Source organism: Diadema antillarum, unplaced genomic scaffold, assembly GCF_040938485.1.
Source record: "Diadema antillarum isolate AM-2024a unplaced genomic scaffold, OU_Dant_1.0 seq00000541_RagTag, whole genome shotgun sequence".
NCBI lineage: Eukaryota > Metazoa > Echinodermata > Echinoidea > Diadematoida > Diadematidae > Diadema > Diadema antillarum.
This window is the reverse complement of record NW_027271488.1, coordinates 158,176-183,169: the sequence shown is the minus strand read 5'-3', so window position 1 is coordinate 183,169 and position 24,994 is coordinate 158,176. Positions and strand designations below refer to the sequence as shown.

At 38.6% G+C, this 24,994-nt stretch overlaps 1 protein-coding gene across 1 annotated transcript in view; it reads right to left on the bottom strand.

The window, feature by feature from the left end:
• LOC139734687 (glycine receptor subunit alpha-3-like) overlaps positions 1 to 24,994 on the bottom strand; it is a 70,102-nt gene that overhangs the window by 11,481 nt on the left and 33,627 nt on the right. The window contains exons 2-5 of the mRNA XM_071645481.1: positions 15,273 to 15,322; positions 5,050 to 5,117; positions 2,054 to 2,271; positions 451 to 533 (exon numbers count right to left, since the gene is read on the bottom strand). Of these exons, the coding sequence (XP_071501582.1) occupies positions 451 to 533; positions 2,054 to 2,271; positions 5,050 to 5,117; positions 15,273 to 15,322 (419 nt within the window). The remainder of the gene's footprint in view (positions 1 to 450; positions 534 to 2,053; positions 2,272 to 5,049; positions 5,118 to 15,272; positions 15,323 to 24,994) is intronic.

The window sequence follows — 24,994 nt, the reverse complement described above, 5'->3', positions numbered from 1 at the left end:
ACAAACGAACAAGCAGTCAGTTGCTTTTTCTGTACAATTTTGCTGCTTTGTATTCACTAAAGACTAAAATAGAAGAAAAAGTTTGTCATATTTTGGTGTTGGTTTCCAAACGCTGCTCGTGAGATTTTAGACAAAAATGTCGCCATTCTTAAGACACACATACACACACACACACACACACACACACACACAACTAAACACTTTCTTCTTCAAGATAATGATCTTGTTTAGATGTGAAATAAGTGCCTGAAGATACTCCACATGTACTCATTTTGTGTTCTCGTAATGACGGCTACCATACCTTTAAAGAAACTAACGTCCCGTCCTCCCTAACATAGCCCCATCCATGGTCGGACCTCATGCTGAGGTGCATAATGATGATGACTCCAATTACCAGCTATCACGTGACATGCCTTACGTCATAATGAACATTCTTTCTATTATACTCACAGCTCATGGTATTCAGGGTGCATATCTGGGCATCGAACGGGAAGCGGTGGAGATCCATGTAGCAAGCCGCAGTGATGCTCAACCTAGGGAGAACGAAGAGAGGAGAGCAATATGAGAGACATTGTGAACACAGAAAAAGGAATATAGACACAAGGAAAAGGAGTAGGATAAAGAAGAAACAGTGCACAACTTCAGTAGTAGATGTAATAGTAATAGCAGTAGTGATAGTTGTAGTAGTAGTAGTAGTAGTAGTAGCAGTAGCAGCAGTAGTACTAGTAGTAGTAGTCATAGGAATAGGATAGTAGTAGGTCCTAGTAGTAATAGTAGTAGTAGCAGTAGTAGTAAAAGTAGTAGTACAGCTGTAATAGAAATAGTAGTAGTAGTAGTAGTAGTAGTAGTAGTAGTAGTAGTAGTAGAGGTAGTGGTAGTAGTCGCAGTTATGGTTGTGAAAAAAATTAAACCAAGATAAAGAAGAAGGAAACGAGGATGATTACACATGACGTTAAACAAAGGGAGATACTGATATTAAACCAATATTGAGGTTACATGTTATTTCTAATGTTCCCTGTATATGTGTATCTCTTACAATAGACGTGCTTTTTGTATGTGTAAATGTGTGTGTGTGTGTGTGTGTGTGTGTGTGTGTGTGTGTGTGTGTGTGTGTCCTTACGTTTGTGTTTGTTTTTAATACTAATGCTTTCGGCACAGAAAAAAAAAGACATAGTCATAAACGTACTGTGTAACCCAATCCTTGAAATCAAATATTGAACTTGCAGAATAAAGATATCGATTCTTTTGAAGCGGATGAATTGCCGTGACGATTAGGGGGAAAAGATTTTCAGCCCCTTCCCTTTTAACAAAATAAAAATACGATAACTTTAAAGAAAAAACTGCTAAATATAAAAATAATATTTTCATCTCTTCAAAACATTAATGTATAGTCCATGATGATAGAAACTTGTTACATTTTTTTATCGTAAGAAAGCGTGTCTATAATTATTATCATTATTATTACCCTGATAACATTTCTAATGCAAGTTTTTGTATTCTATTGCAATCCCGCCACTATCTCTCGTTAAGTTTAATGTTGCCTACGAAATGTTTGAAATGATACTGATGAAAAAGTGGAAATATGATATAACTGGATAATATAGCAAATTCGTAGGATGGCCTTGCTGATGGCTATCTTCCTCCATTACATTACAGTGAATGCAAATTAGTAACCAATGTTGATTCACGATGCGAGGTTCATTAAGAACACCTTGATATAAGAAACGCTGGGTGTTATGGTGGGTGATTACCAGGACTCCAAGACGAGATCATTGGTGCGCATCCCTGGACGAGACATTTAAGCCATTACGTCCCTTTTGACATTGTACTTTGACCCCATGTCTGGATGGCTGCGCGGGGTAGATAATTATTGCAGGGCCCTCTTAAAGAGCAGCTTCAAATCAAAACGTCAAACTTAGAAACAAAGTCAAAATTACACAAAAAAAAACATAAATCAGCATTAAAAAATTCAGTTGTAATTATGCAAATATAATGATAGTATGTCATCATCATTATACCTTTACTCGACTTTCTCCCTTTTACATTTCATTACCTGGTACTGCGGAAGACCCGACCGTCAGGAAAGACTTTTATGACGATATTTGGGAGGGTGACGTCATGTTCTCTTCCGTTCTTCTCGTACAGGAAGAAAAGGTCGGGGGACCAGAGAATGTCCCCCGCCCTGGCCACATAGAATTCAGGCTCGGTCTTGTTGTGGGCCAAGCGCGGATCTACCCATTGCTCGCGGAAGTACATCGTTAGGGAAAATTCCTGTCACGAAAGAGCAAATGCACTCAACATAATATTATAGAGTACCATAAAGATAATCTAAGAGTCTTTCGTTATAGCTTAGGAACAAGTTGCGCAGGTGCCAAGTTGTTTATAAAAACAGCTTTACATGGCGATAAATGGCTATGACGTCACATTTTGGTACTCTGATACAGGTATCATTTAAAAGAGACATTATCCTAACAGCAGTGGTGTTAAAGAAGCAGTGGTGTCAGTTCGAACTGAGAAGCGCCAAAAAAATAACTTAACAACAACAGCAACAGCAGTGGTGTACGCACTTTTGTGGATCGGTAAGAACCGGATGCACAAAGTAAGTAGGCTCCACTTCCTCGATATTAGGCCATTTACAGATTTTTTGAGTACGTCCAAATCCATCGATTTACAAAATACGCCGGGGCATTGTGCTTTATGCAATGGTGGCATAAAGGCAATAGAACTGAGACACTACTTCATTCATCTAGCAAAATTACTTGCAGAAACTTTCTGGCGCAGCATCATGTACGAACCTACGAAAACGAATCTTACCGGAAGATTTCCTTTACTGACGCATATCTCAATTATACCGGACATACAGATGTAAAATAATGACTGTGGACAACTAGAATCGAAGACTCGTGACAACTAGCAAATCAGATCTCCGAGCTCTTGGGCCTCATTAAATTTTATCATATGAGATCTGAGGTCTTCATGAACTAATCATGTTCGTAAATTATCATGAATCGCCGGAAGGAGAGTTGCGTTCAATCGAGACGTCATTGCTTTTAAGTTGTTTTAAACCGCTGTCTCCAAAATCACCCCTATTCCAATCTAAGTTGTATATTTGTCATCAATCAATTCAGAAGTTCGTGCTCGTGCTCTAACGCAGATAAAAAGGGTCGTAAATAAAGCTGCAATCTAAAATAAATTCATAGATTCAGGAACAAAGTCATTCCCGTTGAAATTGATAACATATTTCTCTCAATTACCGTCGCAAGTAAAAATCCCTCCCAAATACTCTGCAAAATTCTAATAAAAAAGGACAATAAACAGCTTTGGTGTTGAGATCTCTGTCTTTCTCTTCATGCTTATCATAGCGCAAAATTCTTAATCCAATAATCATTGCTCTTCATGAATATAAACTCGTTATTTCGTGATAGAGACAGTTACCACTCACCTCAGGATAGTAAATTAGTAATCATCGCAATATAGCTTTAGAAAGTCTCAGATTCACCCTCTTGCTTTAAATCAAACATAATACAGTCAGCCCTGTGTATAGTGGCCATCAAATGGATACGAAAAGAGTGACTGTTACAGACATTTGTCCGCCATAAACAGGTTTTGTCACATTTCGTGCTTATCGCATAATATAGGTTTTCCAGGCCAATTTCGCACTTTTGTCAGTCCATTTGATAGAAGGTTCATTCAATTTGCGAAAATCCTCGTCACTGCACATTCTGTCATTCAAAATTGCAAGTTGTTCGTTCAATTTATTAAGCATTTCGATCAACGAAATTTACACATGTACCTTTCGAATTCTTAAAACGGGCATTCATGTTTGGCACGTGCTCTTCAGTCATTCAAATTCGCCAGCACTGGCCGAAAATAGTATATTTCAGTCATTCAATTTCGGGTATAGGCAGTCAAATTCCAAACATGTTCAGTCAAACTAACGTCATGTTATTTCTTTTTTGAAAAGGTGAGAACGTTTAAACGCGTATTTCTATGTGACTTTTTGATTCATACACGCATTGTTAAGCAGTAAAAGTATCATATTTTTGACCCTATATAAATGGAGTTTGTTGTTCTGTAACGCCCCCTTTCTTTCATACATGTCATTTTAGGCCTACATGTACCAATAGTACTACAGATTAACTTCATCTTCTTACAGTCATTACAGCACAAGTTAGATACAGACGTATTTCTCAAGAAGACAGAAAAAGAATTATAAGAACATTTGATGCTCATAATCTTGACTTCCCCAGAAATGGCCGACACACTCGGAATAAAGCGCTCAACGGCCAGATAAGTTGTGGCCACATGCACTATCTTCGGACTGGAAGATTCATAAGCACATTGACGGAAAAAAAAAACTCTTGCCAAAATCTCTAAAATGGATACGAAAATATGAAATGTTATGACGCTTGCAAAACAATAAACAAAATTGAAATACCAAACATGTCATCTACACTAAATTTTGCTAATTTTAATAGTAATGCAGCAATTAGGAATTGGACTAACAAAAGTGCGAAATTGGCCGGGAAAACCTATATTATAGGATGCATTGTCTTTGAATAGGTAGTTATAAGTACATTTTACATGTACCGTATATATGTATCTGTGTTTTGTGCATAGAGCAATGCTGTTGTCGATGGAGATATTTTATTACACAGGAGCGTGCATACAGCAAGCATTTTTTCACGAGTTCATTATTGTTCATGAATGGTCGATGAATGCAGTGGCAATCCCTGATATGTTGGCCACGAATGACCGACACGACTGCGAAGCAGAAAAAACACGTTTGGGTCTGTGGCCGCCATACACAGGTTAAAGTTAAAATCTACCACCGGAAACAAAATTGGTGGCCGCTACACACAGGGTCTGTTTACGTGGCTTTTCTGTAGGGAGATTTTTCAGTGGCCGCTATAAAGGCAGATCTGACAGTATATCGCTCATGGAAACGCCAAATTATCTATATATGATGCTTTAAACGAGAGTGAGAATTTCTATAGTAACGGTCATCTTTCGAATACACGTTCAATGACGTTTACACGTCTCTTTTACCATCGTGGCCTCCCTGATGGCGCCCAGGCTCTCGATGTACACGCCGAGTTTGATGTCCACTGGTGGCCCTGGAATAATTTGGAAAAAAAATAAATCAAAGGAATCCATCTCAAAATAATCAACATGGCAAATACATAAAAGATAACATTGTGTAATATATGTAAAATTTCTTCTTCGACCATTAAGATTCTAAATTTAACGATAATAGTAACCCGAATGAGAACCAGAGGGGCATTATCAATTTTTTTTTTTTTTTTTTTGGGGGGGGGGTATTGAATTATTGGTATCACATTGTAGAGCTTGATCCTCTCTTCATTATGGTGTCAATTCTAAATTATTTTCATATTCAAAAAATGTTCAATATTATACCCACTTTTGATTTAAATCGAATAAGCTTTTTATTACACGAAAATTGATTGTTTCTTTTTCATTTAAGCTCAAATATTACAACTCAATAGTGCTCTTCTGGTTCTCATGTGACGCTATTATGAATATCACATCAGTTCAGTCAATAATGAGGTTCTTTTCAGTCTATCTTATTTTGGCTGGGACCTGACCGAAATCCGTTCTTCCTGGTTGAGAAGCAGCAATATGATAGTGCCGGAAGTGGTTCTTGACATCCATAGTTTCAGGGCTGCCAACTCTCACGCATTGAGCGAGAGACTCACTCATTTTGGTCCTTTCTCACTCTAAAACTTTATTTCGTTGGCATGCATTTCTACTGATCTCACTCATTTTGACTCCTAAATTATAGCATTGGCCCATGGGAGTCTCACTCTCAACTAGTTTCCAATGTTGGCAGCCCTGTAGTTTGTGTTTTATTTTCTCCTCCTCCTCCTCCATTTCTTCTTCTTCGTCTCCGTCCTTCTATTCTATTTTTTTCTTTGATAGAGGATGAGAAGTTAAGGTAATTGGGTTGATGTTAGAGATATGGTGTAAATGGAATTGATGTAGCTTCTCCTTTTTTTTTTTTTTCATTTGAGCCAGCTGCCATAGGCGTTAGATCATCTCTTGGACTAGCATCAAGCGGCAGTCATTAGCCCATATGATCCCACTGGAATGCGGCCACTTTGCGGAGTCTATTACACCAGAGGGAGTGTTTCGAGTTACATTATGTCTGTCTGTCTGTCTGTCTGTCTGTCTGTCTGTCTGAGCTGTCCAGGGATATTTCGCGATGTGAGTGCGTCGATAACGCAGAATGAACATGAGGGAGGCTTTAGCATCGAACTGCTCTCGTGATAACATGCCACTTCCCATGAACTCAACTATGACTGCCATCATTTTCCTCTCCTGTAATCTCCGTTAGCTCTCCCATTTCTTTACAGACAATGACAAAGAAGATACTGCTACAGCTTGCACGTCCACATCCTTGCCGTGACGAGGTGTTGGTGAAAGCGATAAGCAAAGTAAACTGATATTGAGGCAATAAAGACCACTAATCTCCTAAAAGTATAATGTATAGGGTAACATTCGGCGCCTGTTGCCTAATGAATGTTACGCAATACGCAGAATGCTACGCAAGACAGTCGCGATCCCAAGGAAAAGCAAACAGCCCTCAGGATTACGGACGTTTGCAGACCTTATAGTATTACTATCCATAGTTGAAGAATCCCATCACCGCATCCCGCCGCCGTCACAGTCTTTGTGCATGTGCGAAGCAGTTGTGTACATTGTACACATGGCATTGTAAAGTTGATGGTGCCTGAAAGTGTAACATGGTATTTCAAGTGTCGTATTACCGTCCTGGTCACGTCTAGCTGACCGTTAAAGGGCAAGCACTCTTTGATGTCGCCCGCATTTCTCACATATCAATGTCGGTCTGGTCGTCGCCCAGCGGGAAAAGATGAGCAGACCGTTACCGATCCTGTCGTATAAATCTTTCTTTATTTTAATTTCTTTATCATTGTGTGCCTTTCAAGCAATTCATTGCATCTTTGACTGCCACATCCCTAAAATCTCATGTTTACATACATTCGTATATATATATATATATATATATATATATATATATATATATATATATATATGTATTCATATTTCAGCTTTCTATAAATGATGATTGCTTTTGTTGACTGTTTTAATGAATGTGGGGTAGCAAAGACAACGCGAGCGGTTCCATTCTACCCTTTAAAAGACACAGATATACATGATGTCTCTGGTGAGATTAAAACCAAATCTCAAATTCTGTGTGTTCTAGAATGTTAGCAGGTAACCCATTCTCTGAAATCTTCTTAATGTAAAAAAAAAAGCAACAACAACCAATAACACACATCGACTGCAATGCAAGAATAGCTTCCACAGTAACTTATAGCAAGCAGTAATTTTAGTAGGATGAACCAGTCAATAATCGCAGAATGGCCCCCTCGCCTCGGGGAACACGTGTACGAAACAGTCAGAGTGGGCTAATATCGACTTTCATCTGAAAGTTATACAATAGTAGGCTCTATGAGTATGTTTTTAATTTGATTTGGCTTGATCGTGGAACTGGAAGCCTTAGCTGGTACTGCTGGGGGGCGTTTCATCAACGAGTTCGTCGGAGTTTTCACCGACGCTATCAGCCAATCATTTACACTGACAACTGTTAAAAGCTAATGAAATCCTTGCGTCTGATTGGCCAAATTTGTCGTAAAACTCCGACGAACTCGTTGATGAAATGCAAACGTAAACATACACGCGCAGCGCTTCCAGGTAAGCGAGGCAACTTTATAGCAGTGGGAGACGCCACATTCAAAGCCTTGTAGTGGGGAATCAAACGATGTTGGTAATCATTTCATTACAGCTTTCATGGAGTAATTGTAGCCCAACTGTAATTCATTTAGTTGGTTTTCGTAGCTGTCTCTTTGGGTTGTCTACATACTATATTAATGCTACTATGTTTATCTTATTTTGTTAGCAAGAATCTTACATTATTGTTTTCTTCGTAGTGAAAAGAAAAGTTAGCATTAAAGATATAAAATCGGCCATGGTGTACAGGGACGAAAAATAATGACTTCGCACGTGCTTGATTTTCATTAAAAAGTGGCTTCTTACACTTAGCTATTAAAACAAAGTTACATGTTTATTCGCGTCTGTGTAAGTGTATATCTATCTTTTATTTTTCTGTGGGCTTCCAGATTTTTCCTTCTTTTTTTAAACGGTGCTTCAATTTATCTTTCCATTAATGTTCTTTACGAGAGGGGCCCACATTCTACAAGCTCTGCCTTTTTAGTGGGTCTCTCCATTTTTCGCACTTAGGGTGTTGTTGTACTTTATTTCGGAGTCAAAAGGGGCCTGAGCTTTCTTTATTTCGAACACTTCAGTCTTCATGACAATACTATAAGGTTCCTCAATTATTGTATTATAGTCTTTTCATTCTACAATGTCCTGTTTACCTTATTTTCTGTTATCATAATTCTGAAGTGAAATGTGCATTTTTTGACAAAAAGTTACATAGAAATACACGTTTCAATGTTCTCACCCTTTCAAAGAATAAAGAACATGACGTAAATTTGAATGAAAATGTTTGGAATCTGACTGCCCATTCGCGAAATTAAATGACTCAAAAACCATTTTCGACGAGTGATGGCGAATTTGAATGAACGTAGAGTATACCGGCCACTTTGAATCCCCCTTTTTTTGCGAATTCGAAAGCCACATGTGCAAATTTCATTGATCGAAATGCTTAATTGAAGGTACAAGTTGCGATTTTGAAAGACAGACAGTGCGATAACGAGAATTTTTGTTAAATTGAATGAACCTTCTATCAAATGGACTGACAAAAATGCGAAATTGGCCGGGAAAACCTGTATGTTTAACACATCACCCGATAATTTGTGTGTAATACGCCTGCGCAAAATGAAATAGAGCAAACCAAAGCAAGGCAAGATGGCCGGACAACGCGTAACCACTATTGATATCAAGACTCTGCCATTAATCACATTCATTAGTTTTGAATAACAACATCAGATAGTATCCCTTTGCTGGTGGTGTGGAGGGGCTCGTGGTATGGGGCGGAGGAGAGGTGGAGTGTGCTTTAGCAAGGGTTCCAAGAAACATCGCCCTCTTTAGTCAAATTAATATCCGTGGACTCTCTACGAAGTGTATACGACCAAGCGCCCAAATAAAGACCATGTAATTTGTTTGTTTTAGAGTGGCTGAATACCAACACAACAGAGGCAAACATTATTTCTCTTGTAGACCTTTATATCTGAAAGCGATTGCCCCAGGTGTTGAAGGAGGAAGATTCAGTAATTGGATGCGTGCAGCTATCTTCGTTCCTTAAACATAATGGACGATTAGATCGCGTGTCGACAAAGCCCCCGTACTCGCCCCCTGCTGATGTTTGCTCCAGGAGGACCAGCGCTCGGTCGGCGCGGGAAATGTCAACTTCGGCAAGTTCTTCGACCTCTCTAGCGTCTCCTCTGCTCTCAACAACCACATGGTTTTCATCTAAGCTTACACGAATGAGAGCAGGAGTCAAAGAGTGGATCCTAATAGGTGTCGTGGTGAGAGGCAAAAAGTATCATGTTTGAGAAAACATCGAAAGGAATGTCGGGAGAAAGATAACGACATGATGACAGATTCCAATGTCGGGATAATTTGAGGACCTGAGACACAAGGCATCTTCGTATACTGTCGCGCTGGACGTTTTCGCAATTACACCTCATGAAGTGACTTCAAGGAAAACAGTTAATGACGTAATTCATTGTCACGATCACAATGTAATTGTAACTATCATTCCCAGTCCCTTATACCAATTATATCTAATGGACACGACTTACACCAGGTGGATTTGGTCGTGTGCCAACGCGTCGTATTGTTTTGTTCAAGGTACTCTCTGTTCCCGTGTTGCGATGCTTTAACAAACACTGCTAAATGCCCTCCCGTGCGCGAGGGTCACAATGTTATTATAAGGGTAGTGCGAGACCACTCGATGTTTACCCAGGGCCCCGTTGCAAGAAAGTTGCAATCAATTGCAAATAATTGCTAATTTTGAAACAACCATTCTGATTGGCTCAGGGTCTGCCCTATTAAGAAGACATGCATGCAATAATGATTTTGATTGGCCAGTGACAATCAGTTGCAAGTTGCGTTTAAACGCAAAGTTTCTTGCAACGGGGCCCTGGTAAAGTAAGAGAGACCTACATTTTATACACGTGTACATCGACCCCCAACAACGTTAGCAAAGCCGCAACGAACAGTATACATCTTGGGAGGGGAAAGTTTAGGAGGAAGAAGGAAGGGCGATGCTTCTTCAAATCTTAATTTGGTCGAAATAAGTCATTATGGTTCCTATGTGGACACGAGGATCTAACTTCTTTGTTGTTCTGTTGTATTGACGTAGAGTTGTCAGTGTATGTATGTATGTATGTATGTGTGTACGCGCGCGCGTTTGTGTAGGAGGAGGGGCAGGAAGGAGATAGCGAGCTACGTGTCGCCTCCGCCAGGTGTTGTTTTTCTTGTCTTTTCATCGTTACCTATTACATGTTCTTGCTTAATTGATGCTACTGTTTTCGGTACATGAGATAAAATCTCATACTACGGGCTGAGGGAGAGGGAGATAACTTGCAATGTCTCGTGGTAATTAAAACGATATCCGGCTGTATGACAGCTTGTGTGTGCGCGGCTGAAAGATCTTACAGCAGCGACATAGAACAGGAAAGTGCATGCCAACACATTCGGCTACCTTCACGATTAGACACTTTCGCACGTTCAATACGTTAACATCAGGGGTAGATTATCTCAGGGGCGCATGTATCTCTTGTTCTGGTTTTCTTTGAAAGTTCTGCCTGTTACCTTGCATCGTGGTAAATTATCACTTAAACGTAACACCTGCAAGAAACTGCTTTTGAGGCCCTATTCTTCCCTGTAATGACTTCATGGACACATCAGATGTTGGTAAGACGCTGGCTCGACGCCACCCAAGGACAGTTTGTTAGTCAGGGTGCGTGCCACATTATTAAATAATGTTCTGTCTCTTTGTGCCGAGTCCTCGTGTAGAACCCTGACCTATGGTATAGAATGAGCTTGAAAAGGACGAATGATAAAAAGTAAAACAATGTTCCTGCCCTTTTCTCAGACAGGTGTTTGAGTTTAGAAAATAAAGGGTTGTGCGCATCATACAGACAAGCAGATGCTATATGGGGGGGGGGGGGGGAGAAGTACAATACTGCATATCCCTCTCTCTAATTGATCGTCCTACAAACAGCTGACAAATAACTTTACTGGCTGTTTCTCGAGCAAAATGATAGAGTAATTACTAATATATTTTTCATACGAAGGTGCAGAGTGTATACTTGCAAAGGTATGTGCCCCTATACTTCTCAAGAATGATGTGTGTGTGAGTGTGTGGGCGTGTGATTGTGTGTTTGTGTGTTTCTTCGTATACTGCTGAAATACTGGATTTGAAAGGCACTGCTATAGTACTTGAAATAAGGAGTCACAATATATTTCTTATTTGATTTTGATTTCATTTCATTGGTTCCCGAGTAGCCCTGATTTTATATTTATGGGTTCATGGCTGCTTCACTATGCAAAAAGACTTTTATTTTTGTTTCCCCAGCATTTGTTACTGCAAAGCCAATAGCCAAATTGTGAGCCCGTCTCGCTTTTCTTCAACAATGACTTAATGGACGTATCAAGTCCCATGACGTTTGCGCAGGATCACTAACGTTCGCCCGGTTGTGCATGGTATTGGTCAAATAAAATGTGAAACGAGAGTTTTGTCTCGATAAATTGAGACCTACTTTAGAACCCTAACTCAAAGAAGGACGGCCAAAATGTAACTTAGTGATCTTTGACGAAAAACCGATCGATTTCTTCCCGATTTCTCAGACAGGTGTTTAATTTCGTGCAAGCAAGAAAGGGGTAGCGCACATTGTAAATACACAGCTGTTGTCGAAGGGCTTGCATTGTTTTGCGCCTCCGCAGGTTCGTTTCTTTCCCTCGCCTCTCATCTTTCGCTGTTTCTGAAAGGAAGTTCAATTCATTGCGCGGGTTCATTGCTTCGTTTCGTTTCGGTGAATTGGTTGGCAAACCTTTTCTATATGCGTATGTGGCGTAATCATTTTTACAGTGTTCTTTTGAAATATTAACTGCAGATACTGAACGTAGTGTTGGGTCTGGAACAAACACCGATGTCTTTGTTCTCGGTGTTTCTCTTCAGTAATGATATCGAGGCCGCACGATACATGTACAAAGTTCAGCAATTCGTTCTGTTTGCCACAGAAATGTGAGATGTAAGTGTATAATCACATCACTTAACTGAGTTCTGACTTTGAACTATGATTATTAGTTATAGTGTGTCCAAGATTTATACTCTGACTGTTTGATGTGGGAAAAAATCTCTCTTTTATTCGCGGATAGTTTGGTAAATTTCGTTGCGGAAATAAACGGTTTTTTATCTTCTTCGCCTTTTTCAAACGTCAGAACTGTGCGCTTAGTGAAAGCAATTATTCCTTAAAGGAAACCAAAACCAAATAAGCAATGTGGATTGAGTGAAAGCAACAACATTAATAGAACACATTAGTGAAAGTTTGAAGAAAATCGGACACTATCGATGCAAAAGTTATGCATTTTTAAGATTTTGGTGTGGGAACCACTGGATAAGGAGACTACTTGAGTTTATGACATCAGTGGATGTGTGGACAACAATATAAAGAAAATATAAAGAAAATTCAACATGCTTTCACTTTTCCAGTGTAATGAAAGAGCATTTGACTAACCGCTTTCAGAAAGCAGGGGGAATACTACCCTTAACATGTACCAACGTAATGGAATGTGTAATTTTCATAAGAAAAGATTTTTTGTTGAATTCTCTTCATTTTTACTGCAAAGAGCAATTTTCGTTCCTTCTGATATCCGAACTAGTCCGTGAAGCAGAGAACACATAAACGTAATCATCGAATGGAGTATAAGTTCCCTAGAAACAGAAATACATAATTATATCAATTCACTTCATTACCAAGTTTCTACACAAATTATACAGTATTTCATTTGCAACATCCATCCATGACAATGTAAAGTAACATGTAAATTTATTAGTTCAGCATAATTATAAAGACTATATATTACAATAATATCTATGCATGGCAAAAAATCATTTGAAATCAATCTCAAGTACATTACATTCATGACGGATAAAATTGTGTGCGATGGGAACCTACATAGAAGCAGATGCTTGTGAGAGTTGGTCAAAAGTCAAACACAGGCAGTTATACTCACACACACTCACACACACTCACACACACACACACACACACACACACACACACACACACACTGCACGCACGCAAGTGCGCTTGGACAAGAATGCGTGCACAATCACTCACAGACAACAAAGTGAAGAGAATGAGTGAATAATACCATGATAGAAAGAAAACTGTTTTGTTCCATTTTATCGTCACAACCTAGTCGCCCTCTATATTTCTCAGATTGCCTTTTAACCCGAGAGTCATGTTTACTCACGTCTCCCTACCCGTCGGGTCTGTGATATAGACATCAGTTTATGATGATCACCTTGCTTTGAACGCTTCATGCTGTCGACCACAAACGATTGTCTACATTATTAATTAAATGGGAACAAATTGTCGCTTAATAGCTGTGTGGTATTGAGACATACACTTATTCGGGCAATTCGTAAGATATTATCAAAAAATAAAATAAAAAGGAAAAATGCCCGTTGCTTTTGAAGCATTTGACATTTGACAGAAGTGACTTCTCTTGTAACCAAAAGAGGTGATCTAATGAAAGCAAAAAACCTTTATTCATTATTAAAATTTCAACTGTCATACAGAAACATGAATTGTGCTTTCTGGCTATTGCATTTTATCCCCATCACTACCCATGGCCGTTGTATCGTTGCAGCATTATTTGGTAGTTATGATGGTAATGATGAACAGGCAAAATCAAAATGAGACCTTCAAGATTTTACTCTTTGTATATCTCGCCTTCTGGAGATACAGACTTATCTTAACTTCATTAAGCAATAATAGTGCATGTATACCAGAATTTTAAGAACAAAAAAAAAAAACACACACACAAAAAAGAAATCGACGCAAGCATGGCGCCCAACTGGCAACTTTGATAGATATGTTCATACAAGCACAGATCAGATTTTTCACGGCAATTAAACGCACTGGTTGGAGACGTCTGTATACGCATTGCGTCCCAGCCATCTACACGCTTGTGACGTATTGCGTGCATAAGGCCGTAATGTAATTACACACACGGGCGACTCAAACAACCGGATGGGTGAGCATTTCGTGCAAAGCTGCGTTTTAGTTGAAGCAACAGGAGGACACGCTGCACTTTTCATAATCAATAAGAATGCCAGTCAGTCCTTCCCCATAAATGTCTTCCATTAAACTTCCGTGACGTATGTCAGTTCATGCAGCTAGAAATACTCCCTATCACACATGCAAACTTCAAATTGTCGTCGTCATCTTGACTTACATGACTTAGGACTCACAAAACAGTCCTGTTTCTCGGGAGAGCTGACTTCAAACTGTTCTCATTTAGATCGATACTCAGTCCTTTGCTGCTTCTTGTCGACGTGCCACGTGAGAGAGCTTAGTATGCTTTGTGCAGGCGACCATTAATTCGTCACACACTGACTAAACTAACTAATGTAAAGCTTCCTTCTGCACCATCAAAAAATAATATAGAACCATAAAGGATATATATCAGAGCAAAAAAAAAAAACCAACAGTTAGAGTTACTATTCTCTTTGAAAACTTTGTGTTTCAAATGCATGAAATTCTTCCATCGAGATGTTTTCATTGCAACTGATTGACAAATTGCCCTACATCGACGTAAATAAGCACTGAATTGATCAGTGTTTTAGTAGTAGCCATGACAAAAAAAAAAAAATCATGGGCGTACATGCTCGACGAAGAATCGAACCTACGACCTCCTGACAGGCGTCATCTCCAATAGACCACCGAGCTTTCGCCGTGTTGGCTTGCAATCCTTATAGCATTCATCGGGTATACTGCGTAATTATTCAAATTCGTTTATATTTACGTCGATGTAGGGCAATCTGTCAGTCAGTTGCAACTTTGTGTTTGCTAGTCAAAAAAAAAAGAAGATTTTTTTTTCGATTTTCATAATATACTACCCCGTATTTTCATGCCTTCTGTGAAATATCTACAACAGAAATCGTGTTTGACGTGTAAAAAGGAATACAGACGAATCTAAGTACGTTTGTCCTTTTAACATGAAACCAACATGAAAGGTTAACTTACCCTCGTCGAACGGCCGAATCTTCTTGTTGTACGAGTCATCGTATTCGCACCTTAAAGTAAGAAAAGAAGGTTGAGAATATTTTATTCAATCGCGCACTTCATTTGAATTCCGAGAACTGCTAGCCCTTCTACATCACTGTACACGGTTTGCGATTCATAATGCTTCCCAACATAGAAATAAATTTATTGAATAGATTGCTCAAGGTCAAAAATAGTTTCCTGACCTGCTTGTCGATTATCATTATAATCATTACAGTGGCGAATCCAGAGGGGGGCGCAACCGGCGCACGCCCCCCCCCCCCCTTTATTTTTCGTGAAAAAAAAAGAAAAAAAGAAGAAGAAATGAAACCCGGAAGTGCCACCAGAAATATTAGTCACGCCCCCCCCCCCCCTTTACAGAATTCCTGGATCCGCCCCTGTATTATACCACCATTTGTAAGTATTTAAATCAATTTCATACTGACTAATATTCTATTCATTTTGAAACAATGCAGCGTATGAAAATAAAGGGAAAAGAAAACACAAGGGAAAAAAATCTGTAATATTTATATTCTTGTATGTTTGGTATAGAACTGCTGTATTAGTATATACACGGTAATAAATATCTATGATTCATTATTTCTATGTGTGCATATATGTATGTGTGTTTTTGTGACTGTGTGTGTGTGTGTGTGTGTGTGTGTGTGTGTGTGTGTGTGTGTGTGTGTGTGTGTGTGTGTGTGTGTGTGTGTGTGTGTATGTGTGTGCATGTGTGTGTGGTGTGTGTGAGCCGGCATGTAAGACTCGGTAAAGACTCGGTAAAGACTCGGTAAACACTCGGTGTTAATAAGCTTGTGCGCAGCTCTTCTTTTCATAATACAGTTCATAATGTTTGCTTCTCTCAATTCTTTAATCTTTCCCGAATTCTGCGAGTAACAGCTAAGTTTTAATATACACGGTTGACAAGATAGGAGATAAAAAGGGGGAAGAGGGGGGGGGGGCAAAGTGCACAAGGCTTTGACATCAATGTTGGCTGTACGCTGCAGTTCATGAATACGTCATGATGTTCTGAAATTAACCGACACCTCGAAGCTGCAAATAAATTCAAACAAGTATACTACATGATATAGTAGCCTTGGTCACATAGCAGCCAAAGATCTAACAGAGTGAAACGCGACATCAAAGGGCAGACTGTGGGGTAATCAGCAATTCACGACACATATCTCTTCTCCGACATAATTACACAAGACCAGTGTTCACTGAAGGCTTCCTGGCCTCCTGGAGTACTGAAGAAACCAGCCCTCCCCCCCCCCCCCCAAAAAAAAAAAAAAAAAATTACTAGATATAAACAAAATAAGCAAATAAAGGGACCTGATAATACAAGAAGAAATTGAAAGTTGAAAAGACTTCTATACCTGCAGAAGAGGTGCTTAGTGATAGAATTCATTAATCTCATTGTCAGCCAACACCTACACGGAAAGTGTGAAGACATCCTATCTAACACTATGAGTGGAATGTGACTATATACACTATTCAAGAAGCATTTACTCCTGTGAAGGCCATTTCACAGTACCAGACAACCTACTCTTCTCTCCTTCACTGATTAGAAAAGATAGGAAAGGAAGTTTTTGGTTTTGTTTACACATCATAATTTTCAAACAATTATTTCAGTTTAAAGAAATGCACTTGCCTGGTATTGTGTTGCATTTCATTAATTATCTTATGACGCTTCAACAAGATGTTTCTCTTATTTGATGAAATGGATGGAAATTCAATTCAATTTAATTCAATACAATTTGAATTCATTTTTTTTCCTATTTCAAAAAGAACATAGACATTACACGAACGAAATGGATAACCAAGACTTCACACCTTCTTGACGCACCAGAACATAGTACACTATAACAAATTATCTCTGAGCCTCTAAGAAAATAGCCTACAAGCTAATGTTGGGGGAAACTGTCGTGCTCAGATGAAATCTTATTTTCCTTTTAGACATTCTTGGCGGTTTTTATTCCATCCAGAGTAGTAAGTGAGCATAAGAATATTGATTACATATCAATAAAGGACCAAAAAAAAAAAAAAAAAAACCAATATGTACATGCATAGCTGTTGGGCTTCTTGCCGACATAAAAATTGTGACCATGTAAGTGTAATATATCATCATGAAATGCTGTTCCCTTTGCATATTGCTCTTTCCTCCTATATATAGCGATTGTCGAGTTTTGTTCACATCATTATTTAGTTTGCTGAGGCCGCAGAACGTGTTTGTTACTGCATGGAGGCACTGTGGGTCAAAAGGGTACTACGATTTTCTGGAAATTCCTGAACATTGCATTTTTCAGATTTGATATGTAGTGTCATTTTCATATTTTCTACAGCCAGAATGTACTTTTCTTTCCGCTAGTGATAGCCTAAGCCACTCCCCTCTTGGCCCATGTTTTGCCCATTTCGGTGCGCCGTACTGGAAATATTGCCGTCAGAATTTGGGATGGCGTTACACAACGTCTTGGCTGTTTAATGGATGTGAGCAGACGGCGTCCAGTTAAATGCGTCTGCAGGCATGTGTGAGCCACACTGTCATGTTGTAGTATTCACTTGCCACTAGACTCCGGCTTCAGAATGTGTACGACTGAAGGGATACTAGACTGACGCCGACTCGCATTTCACGAAGAATAAGCGAAAATCGTCAAATCAAAGTGAAGGAATAGTGATGCTGCTTCTGCTGCCGGTGATGATGATGATGGAATTGATGATGTGATTGTTGGATTCGATTTTGCGAAAATTTCACAGAGAGAGAAAGAGAAAGGGGGGGGGGGGAGGTGGATATGGAAAAGGGCAAGTATCGAGGACATCTCATCTTAGTCGATGGGAAATTTCTTATTTCAACGTTCCCGTTATAATACACGCTAGAGACGTGCATACGTGTTTCAACGGTCTCTGCACGTGGATAATATTTTAGAGTGGCTTTTTCGTTAAGCGTCTCTATGCTAACTCTTATCAGGATCGTACTTTTCCATCGCCTCTCTTTAACCCCGGCTCCATTTCAGTTTCTAGGCATCTTCCGCGAACTGCCACGTTTATTATCATCATTTAGGATGGCGCAGAAATCTGTTTCACCTCGTGCTCCCCTTCTTTTATCCCCATCTCCCTCTCCCTATCTCCCTCTGCTGAATCATTCAATTATGCAGCCTCGCTCTATCAATTATGGTATTATGATATAAAGGAGAAACACATGCTTTATGAAAGCGTATTGAATGATCGAAGTTTAAGAGGATGATTACTCTTTCTTTCTCTTTCTCTCCATCTCTCTCTCTCTCTCTTTACAGTGGCGATGACCCACAAGAAGGTGAAGAATGCGTCATTTTAACTCGTCATTAACTTATCAAATTTACGTCCTCGCTAATGCGCCCCTTTAACGATCCTGTTTTCTAAATTTGTTGTTAAGAGGAGATTGCGTGCCAGTTGACTTTTATGCCTAAAACCTCTTGTATCATATATCATTATACAGGCTGCCATTCTATATCTTAATTGATTTTACCTTCATTTCTCTTTGATAACAAACAAACAAAACACCCCTGTGTGTTTCTTAAACGTGTGCAACATGAACAAAAAAAAAAGATGTTTGCCTGTTTGCCTGTTATCATTTAAGCATATAAGGGATCTTTTGGAGATATTTTGTTGAAATCAAAATCATAGATTGTGTGCATTTATACACATTCACACACACACACACACACACACACACACACACACATATATATATATATATATATATATATATATATATATATTGCGAATTCACGTATTGGCTCCAATTTAACGAAGAAAAAACCGGTAATTGCTCAATAAACTCTATATTGGCGAAATATTGCATTACCGGTTTATTCTTCGTTATATATATATACATTGTATATATTATATATATATATATAAGTAACAAAGCTGCAACAAAGTTCATGCTGTATTCACCAACGGTATACACTCATCCCAGTGTGTGTTGGTGAATACAGCATGAACTTTGTTGCAGCTGTGCCAACACGTACTGTGCATTTGATTTAAGAAAATTTCTTTTGAACATTTGACTATATTTCATAAACTCACTTTGCTATTTTCAAGAGATTCTGTAATCTCTCCCTCTAATCTCTTTAATCCTAGGTTCAGGAGAATGCAAATATAAAATTAACCCTCGTTGGGATGAAAATGGCTCTTGTCTCTTTATTCCAAGACAATCTACAGATAAGTGTTCCTTAAGTCCTTGTGTCTTTGCTAGGCAGTGCTGGCAAAATATTTCTTCCTTCCTCTTCATAAGAAAAAAAAAGAGCAAAAATAGACACAGACAATATACTGGTCAAATGCGAAAATTGTCATTAGCGTCCATGGAACACATCTTAAATCAATTTCATATTAAAGTTCCGGTCAATTTGATACGCTCGAATGATGCATTATTTTGATTTGTGCTAATCAGCTAATACCAGACGCAGACAATCTGCGAGGCGATTAACTTTCAAAGAAGGAGCCCGTCGGATGCAAGCGTTCCACTTCCCTGGCGACTGAAATAAAAGCCGCAAGTCGTAATGACCAAATGCAATTGGATTTTGTCCGATTGATGTCCAAGAAAATGTAATGGGATGTCACACTCCCCTCGTTTCCCCGCCCCATCCCCGGGGGAAATCCCAGCTAACCTCTTAGGAGTGTTAAGTCCCCGGTTCTCAAGGGTTGGTGCGTGAGCAGAATGAATGATAAGATTAATCTGCGCAAGAGAGTGACCCGCTGGGAGAAGGTGAGAATCGAATTCATCATCTCTGTTGTTATACCCATCAATATCAAAGGATATCTCACAAAACTGTGCTGTATTCTTTCGAACCTTTGAGGGCATCATACACAGGCTGAAAGAAATTAGTTCCTCATGCCCCTCGTGATTTTTTTATGGTGGTTAGATAAAGATACTTAAAATTATAATGGTGTACAATTTCAGAAGTTTGGCAAGTTTTGGACATTTCATGCTTTAAGGAGTTGCATTTATTCGAAGGGCTTTGAAATGCGTGAGCTATAGTTGGCAACGATAATACCTCTTGTTGTATGGCCTAATCATTAATTGAATGTCGCTTTTTCAAATCTGGGGTGTTGCTTTCTGTAAAGTATAATGAACAGCTCCTTCATAATTATTTTGATAGCTGAGGAAGTTTGCAATCAAAAATCTGCAACCAAAATGATTGCTTTTGATATTTCATAATTTACTTGAATAGGCACCAAATGAATTAAATGTGAATTTATCAAAACATTTAATGAAAATCATCCTATTATTGTTCTCATTCCCCTTAACAAGACTATTTTCTTCCTTTCTCGAGAAATGATCTTCTTCCGTTTTCGTAAAATAATTATGATTAATGTTTTTCACCTGTTCGGAAAATAAACGAGTTTGTTTCAGTTCTGTTGCTTATTACCGGTGGTTTTCAGAAGCAGCGAAGGTTTAAGGCATATGCCATGACATTATTTTGTGTCAATATGCTGTGATATCCTTAACTTTAGATTTTATATCAGATTATTATGCAGGTGAAGTTTTGAGTGCCTCGATTTAGAATACAATACGCGAAGACTGCTTTAACAAAGGAACATTGTTCATCATAATTTTATTAAAAGAGATCTCCGGATGATTTTCAGAGTTTTACATTTTGAGACCTAAGTAACTATATACACTGGTTATACCGAGTACAGAGTTTCAGAATACATTGCGATTGAGATGAGGAATAGATTTTTTTTTTTCAAAATCTGTAGCAAATCGCAATGAACAAGGATGATTGATGACAAGGTTGCCCCACCATAGGCATGCATTATTGGGGGCTCAAGGAAGCAGAACAAAAGAAGAAAGCATGCATGAATTCTACACGGGTGAAGTTGATAAGCAAGAGGTATACTGAAGTGGAATTACATTGCTACATTTCTGAAATATGTGAGTCTCCAATGTTATCATCCTTTTTCAGTGTTATTTGTTTTGGGTTTTACAGACTATTGGTTTATCTGCTAAAATTCTAAAATTGTAATTTCACAAAATCTGTACATAGCACTATCGATTTATGTACTACATGATGCGAAGATCTGAAAAAATCGTGTCGAATTACTCTTAAGCCAATCGTATTGTTTTTTTTTTTTAGTCTTAATGCTTTGGCGATGATGCCAGTCGCTCTTACAAATTGAATATTTGAAATAATGTTTCCCTTAGTCAAGAGCCGTCTTTTTCTATAGATTTGCCAGATCCCCGTTGAAATTTGCTAAAGATGATGGAGCAATTAAGTCTATTCATGAAGTTTGTTTATTCATCAGTCAAATAAGTACTCAAGACAGCAAACTCTCAACATACAATTATGCGTTGTTAGTAAGTTTGAATAAGAGAGGCGAACGACATGAACAAAGTGGGGTCTCTAATCACTTGAATATGGGTAAAGACCGCCTCTTTCATTAAGAGGGAAAATGTCCTTTAATGGGGGGGGGGGGGGGGTGAACCTGGGAGAACATGAATAGTTGCCTAGAAGTCGATGACTATAATCAGTATGCCGGTACAGCACTTGAGAAAGACACACCACAGCAATAATAATTTTTATCGGCCGGAACAAACTATAAACTCATCGCTAAATAATTAGGTTAATAGTGCACTCCTATCGTAGGATGCGGGAGAGGGAAAATGCAAGTTCCAGCGCTCTGCATTAAATAAACTATCAGTAATTTATATCTTTGGTCAGCTAAAGGAGGAATCTCTTTCTTTTTATCTTTATAAGGTGGGACTACAAAAACTTCCAAATGGTGATGATAGTGCCGGTTTAGAAATGATGATGACGATTAGCGAAATGCTAACATTATGGCAGCTGATAGCTTCATTGATACAATTAGTAATGTGACGTTTACGTCGATGAAGATGACAGCCTTCGTATACTGATGAAATGATAATACATTTCAGTGGTGATGCATGTGACGATAGATGATGGAGGTTTGATTATCCATGGAATTAATGGTTGTTGTCAATAATAATCGTGACGATGACCGCGATACTGTTATCAATGTTTGCTACCTTTGATGATTGCAGTGATGGTGGTGATGATATTGATGATGTCGCTACAGCTGACGATATCGATGATGCTAGTGGTGTCGAAAGCGACGAGGATGTATAACTTTTCCGGCTTTACGTTAGTTGCCTTGTTAAGCCACCCACGCGACACCTTTTATCATCACGGATAGCATGGGAATTAGATGATGTATCATTCTTATTCATTGTCCTAAAAATATATATATATTATAATTGGCTGGAATTGATAGAGGGAGATCCAATGACGCAATTATAATGTTAAAGTATGTTATACATCAAGGCATATAGCTAAATATCTTGTAGACATACTGTAGTATTGAACTAACATTAGCACGCACTTATAATTCAACATCTAATATAGATGACTGCGATGTTCTTATAGTTTCTACCTCTTACATAATTAAGCAAAATAAACACCCACTTACACACACACACATGCACACGCACACTCACACACAAACATGTTTTCTAACGATACTTATTTTATTCAATTCAAATGATACCAAAGACAGTAATTCAAACTAGTGTTAAACACGGTCCTTTTATACTTCAACATCTCATACAGATGACTGCAATATCCCTACCTCTACGCCACTACGTAAAATACACGAATATACACATAACAGACACAGACACATTTACATTTTATATTCTATATTCTTCATAATTATAATACTTACATTAATCAAAATTGATATTACACACACATACCAACTCACACACCATGCAAACAAACAACACACACGCAAAGCACATAGATTGCAGATCACAGTAAGCAGTTTCGAATCTGGTAGCGGTCACCAAAGCTACGCCAGCTACACCACCATCTACAACACATTCGGCTGCAGTGAGCAGACGATATTTTTATAATTTAATCTATATGTCGACAGCAATAAGACACGGAAGAATATTTTACGACGCAGGCATGAACATCGATAAACATGTCATAACGGACCCAAACATCTAACGCATTAACTTTCTTCCTTCATTTACTATCATCATCAAATTCGCCATAAATCTGTATTGATACCTAAGCCTGTAATGTAAGGACATTAGATATTATATTCCTTTGGGCTGTTGTTATCGTTATTGACATCTCCAGGGTTTTCGAATCATGGTGAGCTTTTATGTTCTGAAGGGTTTTTCTTTTGGAACATGGTGTGCATGGTTTAATGCGATTTTGGGTGGATTATGATGGCTCTTGATTAAATAAGAACATTCTGCGGTCGGCTTCAAAGAATATCGACCGGGAGAAGTCAGGCATGCGCTAACAAATTTAATCAAATACCGTCAAAACTTAGACCATTTTCGTCTGAAGTGAGGAGAAGGAAATAATGCAGAATCGCCAGAACTCATTTCGATTGATGAGAATGCTCTTGGCTTAACGAGTCTAGTCTATTCTTTTTATCCTCATGGCGGTTCCTCTTAAGAGTCAACACTTTATTGATTAATAGAAAAATCGCCTTTTTCTGTTTTCACTGCGATGCAGAGTGAATAAAGGAACCTTGACAAATTGTGATGAAATTAATGTTCAGGTATCATTAGTGACTTTAGTATTAGGCGGTGACCTTCAATGATATTTCTGCCGCTTCCTGTAAGAGTAAGATGTCAAACGATGTTAATTAATCAATTTAGATGAATACGAGCTATTCAGCTTTTAGACAGGTGCAGGATTGTGATATCATAATAGAGGAATATGAGTAACTGCGTGTATGGTGTGTGTGTGTGTGTGTGTGTGTGTGTGTGTGTTTGTGTGTGTGTGTCTGTTCGTGTTTGTCACTGCGATGAACAGTGTGTCAATTCAGGAGAATTTTGGACAAAGCACGCGATGTAACACTAGGTATAGTAAGTGAGCGTGCATTTGTCTGTTTGTGTGTGAGTGTGCGTGTGTGTGCGCGCGCTTGCTTGAGTTACTGTAAGTGCAGCCCAGATACGTGTTTGTAGGGGGGGGGGGGATGGTCTACACACTCACAAATTATGTCAGTAGAATATCTATATTTCCGGATCGTAAATTGCTCGAAATTGACTGTAATCCGATTGACAAGTACGTGACTATCTGTTTACGGAGGCTCAGCGTCGAGGTTTTTTTTTTTTTTTTTTTTTTTTTTTTTTTTTTTTTTTTTTTTTTTTTTTTTTAACCGGACTCGTTGAACACCCTGATTGCATCATACCATTGTTATTTGTCCTCATATCTATCTATCTACCTATTTTCTATATGACATGATTATATTTTATATATATATATATATATATATATAATATATTGTATATACATATATATATATTTTTTTTGGGGGGGGGGTTAACATTAATGGGTTTATCCACGAATGTGAAGTACGCTCTTCTTTGCGTGCGAAATCTGTAGATTAGATTTATCAGAAACCAACAGCAAGTCTGCGCTGCGCTTAAATTTATATATGTAGCCTATCAATCCCGTATGCGTTATGATCTCTGACGATCTGATGGAAATGTCTCTCCGAATCGACACTTTACACGAAGAACGCATTCCCTGAACTGTGGACATATTGCTACATAAGACCACAACAATCAAGGGCCCCCTTCAGATGTACAAGATAAGCAGGGCATCAATCATCAGTGACCTACACAGTAAGCAATTCTGCATGCATGTCTCTATCGGCTTCGTCGCGGCGCCCCTGCCGCA